Source organism: Emydura macquarii, unplaced genomic scaffold, assembly GCF_026122565.2.
Source record: "Emydura macquarii macquarii isolate MOO-44397 ecotype Brisbane River unplaced genomic scaffold, CSIRO-AGI_Emac_v2 contig_1348, whole genome shotgun sequence".
In the NCBI taxonomy this organism is placed as follows: Eukaryota; Metazoa; Chordata; order Testudines; family Chelidae; genus Emydura; species Emydura macquarii.
In genome coordinates this window covers 7,313,824-7,321,451 of record NW_027131485.1, presented here as the reverse complement: position 1 = coordinate 7,321,451, position 7,628 = coordinate 7,313,824, and the positions used below count along the sequence as shown (strand labels likewise).

Genomic DNA, 7,628 nt, shown 5'->3' with positions numbered 1-7,628 from the left:
GTAATTGACTGTAACTAGTTTCTTCTTGAATTGGAATTAACAGCTTGGTAGAATTAGAAAACTTTAAGCAAAATGGAGTAGATGCCAAATCTTCTAGCACTGGCTCACTTACAGTAGAATGTCTTCCATGTTTTAAAGAATATATCATTAGCTTTTAAGTATTATTACATATTGCATTTGAATCAACAAATATTCCCAAAGGAAGTGTTCTAAACCATTAATACTGACTGCAAACAGAGTCCATTTGAACAATTTATTAGTATGCCTGTTTTACAAGTTTTAGAAAAAGAATCCCAGGATTTTGCCTCCTGTGTGTTTTCGCCTTGCTTCCTCATGATCCATGATGCCAGCGGAGGTTGTCAGTACTATGTACCTATTAAGGAAAAAGTATTTTCAGTAGCATATTATGGTAGATTTCCCTACCACTCATACAAAGCTAAAAAACCATCTAGCCACATTTTTTTTTGTAGTGCAACAGTCTCAGATTCTTTAGCCAATGATAAGGAAACGTGACATCTTAGACCACAACTCGGCGGGCACCGCCCCACACGTAAGATCCCCCCGCCGCCGAAGCCCCGCCCGCCGCCAGTAAAAACAAAAAGGTAGTTATATAAACCACACAAATATGCTATTTTGAAATGTTTGGGAATTTCAGCTTGCACAAGTGTCTAATTTAAATTTTGCTGATACTCAGAGCGAATTTCCTGACATCTCCATGAGCCTTATCTACACTAGGAATTTTCATTTGACTTTCCCACTGTTAGCACTGTAAAACTGAACCAGTGGTAGCAGTGTCATAAGCCCTAATTTTCCTTCTGGCCCATGTCACCATTTTCAACCCCAGGTCAATTACCTGCTCATAACAAGTATATAGATGGCATTATGCCAAAGATTGCTATCAGAGCCTGAAAACTTTACATTGTAGGACTCCTAAAGCTGCTCACGCCGATGCTAATACTTGATATTAGTATTAAGCTGCAGACAGCTGAGATAATTTTAGTCATTTCTAACACCTTTCTATGGTAATTAGCATGCTTTATATACACAAGTCGATTCTCTGCCAAAACTAGCCTCACAAGAGTGTTTCTATTTAATTGACACAATATACTGAAGTATATGTAATAGTATACTAGAGTAATGTTTAACTACAGTTAACAGTTAATATAAACTGTACATTTTGCAATGCATCATTCCTTGCTTTGGTATGTTTGTTCACTTATTCATAAAACAGTGGGATACTACTACACTGATTTAATGTAACAGCAGAGCCCCTGTAAAAGGAAAGTCATTAATTTGATATCTAGAGAATTAAAAAAAAGAATGTAATGTAATTGTTGATACTATACCAATACCCAAATGCCTACTAATATGTATTTTTATTACAACTTTCTCTTTCAGTGTCTGTCTATTACTGAATTAAGACCAACATTTGGAGGGAGGGAGGGAGGGAATGATTTGCTATATAAGAGAAATAGTGAAATAGACTAGTTGAAGTCTTGTCACATGCACAAACTGAAAAATAGAGACCACTGTTTAAATCCAGTGGGCTGTGTGTTAATTTTTAGCAGTAGGTAAAAAACACTTATATGAAAATTGATTTAAGCATGTCCCCCAAGAAGGGATCAGAATAGAGATCTTCAAGACAAAGAGTAATCTCATAAGTGAAACTAGCAGAGTAACTATGAAAACTGCCCATGAAGAGGTTTTTATTTGCACCAACTAGTTTCACTTAGAACAATTCATAGCAGTTCTCATTATGAACTTCAACAATCTAACTCTGCATGACTGACACTTACCCAAACTGACGTGAAGGCAGCAGGTTGTTCTGCCACTTTTCCAGGTCCTTCAACTGAACATCAAATCTGGGACTGATCACACCACACTATAAAACAAAACCCCAACAGAAGCTGAAGAGCTTTAATACAGTATAACGTCTACATATTTCTTCCATTGTTGCGTGCACTGTAGTTGTAGCCGTGTCAGTCCCAGGATATTAGAGAGACAAGGTGGGTGAGATAATATCTTTTAATGGATCAACGTCTGTTGGTGAGAGAGAGGCTTTCAAGCCACATGGAGCTCTTCTTCATGTCTGGGAAAGACACTGGATATATGGTTTATTAAAACCATCTGTAACCCATTAACCACTACCCCTTTTTGTCCTATGACTGCAGAGGTGTTAACAGGCCACTCTACCTTGAATGGGGTCGCTTTCAATCTGTTCCACATTGCATTTTGCTGTGAAGCTGGGAGTACTTTTCCCAGACCTGAAGAAGAGCTGTGTGGCTCAAAAATCTGCCTCTTGCACCAACAGAAGTTGGTCCAATAAAAGATATTACCTCACCCACCTTCTCTCTCCACAAGTTTCAGCATTTAAAGGCATTCAGAGCTATGTCTCTCTCCAAATCATTGATGAGAAGAGGATTAACAGTACCAATTAAGTATCCAACTTGTTTGACAGGGAAAGATCAAGGTGTCCAAGAATAGCTTTCCCTTATTCCATCAACTTCATCCACAGTGCATACTCTCAGGTTGTCCGATGGATTAAGCAGAGGATCCAACTATTCAGTGCTGAGCTGCTTTGATATTACCCTCTTCCTTTCAACTAGATAGGGCTGAAATTACATTGCTGCTAGAGCTAAAAACTCAGAAGGCAATGCCATTTTGTGGCCAGTTCAGTTCTGGGAGAGGACAAGAACATGCTATATACTACTTGAAAGAAAACATTAACGCCACAGAATTCTTACCATGGAACTGAGTCTATCCCCAGGATCTTCACCATGGTGAATAAGAACTGAATATCTACAAAGTTAGTTACCTGGACACAAACTTTTAAGTATGTCTGAGAAATTAAGAACATGCCTAGAAATTCACCCCCTAAATAAGAAACTTTCAAGTTTATTATACTAATCTTATGCAAATTATTAAAAAACAGAAGTACATAGTGTAGTTAGAACTGCCAACATGTACTTAGCCAAGATATAGTGTCATAAGTGTTGACTTGTCAGTAACCATCAATGCTAAAAATCTGGCATTTAAAATGGGAGCAGACAGCTGCTTTCATTTTCCCCATTTATTTCAGTATTTACATTTATTTTAACAAGTCTTCGCTACTTAAGCATGCACAAAAAGTATGCTGTTGTTGCACTGTTCTATGTTTCACTGGACCAAGTAACAGAAATGCTCTAGAAAAACGTATTTGGTTATGCCAAACATCATTCAAAAACAGTTGCCAAGTAGGTCAGCGACAGCACAAACCTGATCCTAAAATATAACAGACTCCAAACTGTTAGAAAGTTCCATCTGGTTGAATTCTGAGATTCTACTACTTTTATAATCCTCAATTATTCTAGACAAGTAATTTCCAGTTGAAAGACATGTTTATGTGAACAGATTTCTGTTCTTTATGGAAGCGCTCCAAAATATGCCTGTGAGGGGTCACCTTTGTCTGCTACCAATTCAGAATGTTGACATACTGAATGTGCAGTGTTTTCTGTTAAACTATTTTATTGAGAAATGGTTCTGAACCAATGGAGGAATCTATTATAAGAGAATAGATTGTGACGGTAACTGTCAGATAATATAGCACAGAGGATTTCCAGATAAAGCTAAAGAAATCTTTTTGACAACCCAGTAACACTACATAGATATTTAGAAAGGAAGTTATGCAGTACCCTGACATAATTAAAAGATGCACAGCTCAACAGTTCACTGCAGACAAAATCCAGAAGCAGAAAGGCTTGGCTTCTACAATTTTTTCTAGTCATTTTCTAGTATTATGCATCACCTGGATACAAGATTGTATTTCTTAAACATGTTCCAAACAAAGTCAGTTTAAATGCTTCAGTATTCAATTTCCAGCTGACTGAGTATTTCATAATTGAATTGTTGTCTGAAACTGGAATATCAGATTACCCAAATATAGACAGGGTGTGCGGACAATACTTAGAGGAAGGCCTCTAAGGAAAAATAAAGGAGAAAGTGGTGCTGGCAAGCAGAGTTCCCTGTACACATTCCCACACACATTTCATTTACTTTGTCATGGTTGCTCTATCACATTTCTATTCAGCACAATCAATCATTAGGACTCAAGGAAACTTTCATGTAAGCCACATTCAGAGTAGCCTCCATTCGCATGCCCTTACCAAATAATCCATCATTACACAACCACATTCACCGAGTTCCTCCAGAGATAAGCAAGCAATATAGGAAGAGTGTTTATTTCTCAGAATTAAACAGCTTTCTAGAAAGAATTAAGAATTCAGCACTAAATCAAACCCTACCTTGTTCAGTCTGCCTGTGAGATTAACAACAATTTTTCCAGCTCTATGATCATCAATGATCTCAAATTCACCAATGTAACCTGTGAATGATTAAATCAAGCAAAACCTTTATTATGCAAACTTCTGCACTTTTTCAATGCAGACAAGTTAAAAAAAATTTAACATTTAAACCTTGTCTAACATGAGAGAGCTGCAATGGTTTAACTTAATCAGTTCATATGCCAATTTTATTAAATCGGTTCCAATCTTTCTTGTACACTTATTTTGATGTAAGACTGACTTATTTGGGGTTTAAGATTCCTAAATGACTTAATTAGTTTTTAAAAAAATCATAATTAAAACTATTAGTACTCAACTGTTAAAATTGGTGCAACTTTTTCATGTAGACAAGTCCTCACATTTCAGCTATTACTGAATACACATTTATTATTCTCCATATACAATGGTCTCAAATACAGCATTTGAGGTAGCACTAACTTTGTAAGATTGGTACTATATCTCTCCAAGTACTCTTTTCAACTTGGAAGTTGATTAGCTTACTCTACAAAAAACAGAGTAACTGATCAGCTCATTTTCCCACAAAGAGTCAGACTAAATGTAATTTAAGTTCCCTTGGAAAAGAAATATGTGTTATCTAAGGAATCACTCAGACACTGAACACTGGCCAATTGAATCATGGATAGCTTCCCAAAAAACTGCATTGTTGGTTTTACCTTGGCATCATACCCAAGTTTTTCCAGTGAATGCTCTCCTTCACTACAAACACCAATCAAAAGACCATGAATAAGTATTTGCCCGTTTTCCCCCCTCACCCCCTTGTGATTTTTTTCAAACTTCAGATTGAAACATTGCAAGTGATGCAAACATCCGTTCCTATGGAAGGTATTTGAGCTTTTTACTACTTTGGTGCCTCTTATGTAACCTTTTATTGAAATAAACAGATATGCATTTCACTTTCTGATAACTTACCATGCTTCATCATCACGGTTAAAAACCGGACAATTACTTTAGAGCACGGTCTAATGAGAACTTGGCGTTTTCCACGTTTCTCTGCATTGTTGATGCTTTTAAGAGCATCGGCCAGAACATTCATGCGCACCATGATGCCTGTGTGTGGAACAAAGTTAGTTACGTGTGCTAATTTCTTAGTTTCACATTTAAGAAGAAATACTTTTAGAAAAAGCTAACACTGTTAATTTCAGAATTTATAAACTCAGAACAGCAAATATTACTATTCCAACAAAGCTTCAAGATGCTTTATGCAAATAACAAGCAGGTCAAGTTAATTACTTGGGTATGTCCACCACAATTCAAACCCCTAATAACAATGTTCAACAGTCTACATTTTATGCCACAAAAAGTTTATACAACATATACAGCATAAGCTTACACAGTGTTTTACAATACGGTATGTTCAAAGATGAAAAGACTTACACTCTAGACTTAAAAATACATTTAAAGATGCTGCAAGACATCCTGGTCAGGATTATTCATAAGGGACAAGTGATTTCAGGTGTTCAATATGAGAAAGACCTAATTTCCAGAAACTAATTGTACTTTCTGAAATCAGGCACCCCACAACTGAAGCAGTCTCTAACTACAGTATTTTTTGACCTATTGATTATTGTGGGATAAAATCTCATGTAGGATTTAGGCCTGTCAAATCTGCACTGGAATACTGAGGAAGATCTTAGGTCCTGTCTAAATTATAAAATGGTTATAAAATCATTAAAAAAGCTTCAACTACCATAGCTTTCCACTTGGGGAGGGGGGGGGAGAGAGGAGGAAAAGAATGTTACTAAATTACTCCCAAGTCTTGATAGGGGGTTTCAAGAATTATTTATCCTGCATTACACCCTGTCCAAAACAAGGACAAATATTCTAAGTAAAAGCATTAAGCATTGCTCAATTCCCCATTTCTAGTGGAAATCCAGCTGCATGCTGAAGACACTGTAGCATTTTCACAAAAGGGACTGGGTACTTAGGCTTGTGTTCTTTCTGATAACCAGTACAACACATCCCGCAGTTAAACAAGGCATTGTGCTATCGTCCCATTTGCCTACCGAGCCATTGCACTGCCAGCACCTGGGTACTGAGCTACAATATACTCTGAGGTGCCTTGAGTCCGGAGGGACTGTATCAAGCCATGTTCCCACACGGGATGAGCTCCTGCCGGGTATATTTATCTGCACGGTGCAGAGGCATTTGCTGCTAAGCTCAGTCAGCACCCACCGGCTGAACAAGAGATGAACTACGGATATTTAGCCTGAACCCCGAGAAACTGAGCGCTCCCGGCCCAGTCTGCGCCCTCGCTGCCCCGAATGAAGTTCCTCCTCTTCCACGGCCCAGCCTACGTCTGCACTGCCACCCGCCCCTGTGCTGCCCCCTCCTACCGCCGCCTCTCCCAGGGCCCACGCTACCACCCCCATCTTACCCCGACCCGGGCCCTGCCTGACTCCCCACCGACACGCTCCTCGACTCCAGCCTAACCTACCACCCGAAATCCCCTCCCCCTTCTCCCTCCGAAGAGCGGATCCCAGGCTAAGAAGGCACCTCCCCCCTCCCTACTCAGGCGGCTTCGGCAGCGGCCCTAGCGGGCGTAGACGCCTCAAAACAGGCTGCACCGGCCGGGCGGAGTCCGGGGCTGGCGGGAAAGCGGGTGAAGACGCGCGCAATGCCAGGATGGGGACGGTACACGGCGGATAGCGCCCGGGGCCCAACAAGCCCCGAGACTCACCGGTGCAGCAAGATGGCGGAAAAAGGAAGAGGCCGGGCGCGCGCGGGCGGTTATGGGAATTCAGGGCGGTGCGAAAGAGCTACCAGGGATCTCGCGAGAACCGTCCTCCCAGTCGGAGGGAAGCGCTCGCAGGTCTGTTCTACTCTCATTGGCTGAGAGCGGCGCCCGCCACTATCGTCAGGCCCTTCCGGAATCCGGGCAGTCGATACTTCCGCTTGGTATCCAATAGCAACCGCAATACTTCCGGTCCGGGGAGGAGGCGGATGATACGAACGGCAAGTGTGAAGGAACAAACCTAATGCCCGCTTACCTAGTCACAGCTCACCGCCTATTTCCTTCAAGGTAGTGCCTGCAATGCTCGTCCTTCCTGCTGCTTTTGGGAAGTCTGGGCGCCCAAGGTGCGACGGGAGTTTGCCGGCTCACGGCGGGGGAGGGGTAGAAGGGGCGACTCATTACAGGAAGAGAAGCGCGGGGCTCGCATAGTTGTGGCGAGTCCTGAGGCTAAGCTCCACCCCCACCCTGGGTGCCGGAAGTGGGGAGCTCAGTGCCCCACATGGTCTAGTCCTGGGGAGGGGGGAACCCTGCACAGTCCAGCCGCCCTGTGCTGGAAG

General features: G+C 41.2%; 1 protein-coding gene across 1 annotated transcript; it reads right to left on the bottom strand.

Annotated features, from left to right (window-relative positions):
• Positions 1–239: 239 nt before the first annotated feature.
• RPS15A (ribosomal protein S15a) lies at positions 240–7,316 on the bottom strand. Its single transcript, XM_067551050.1, is given in 6 exon segments — positions 240–373; positions 1,797–1,882; positions 4,281–4,360; positions 5,250–5,387; positions 7,018–7,078; positions 7,080–7,316. Coding segments are annotated over 6 exon segments (546 nt in total). The 5' UTR covers positions 7,167–7,316; the 3' UTR covers positions 240–279.
• Positions 7,317–7,628: the final 312 nt, after the last annotated feature.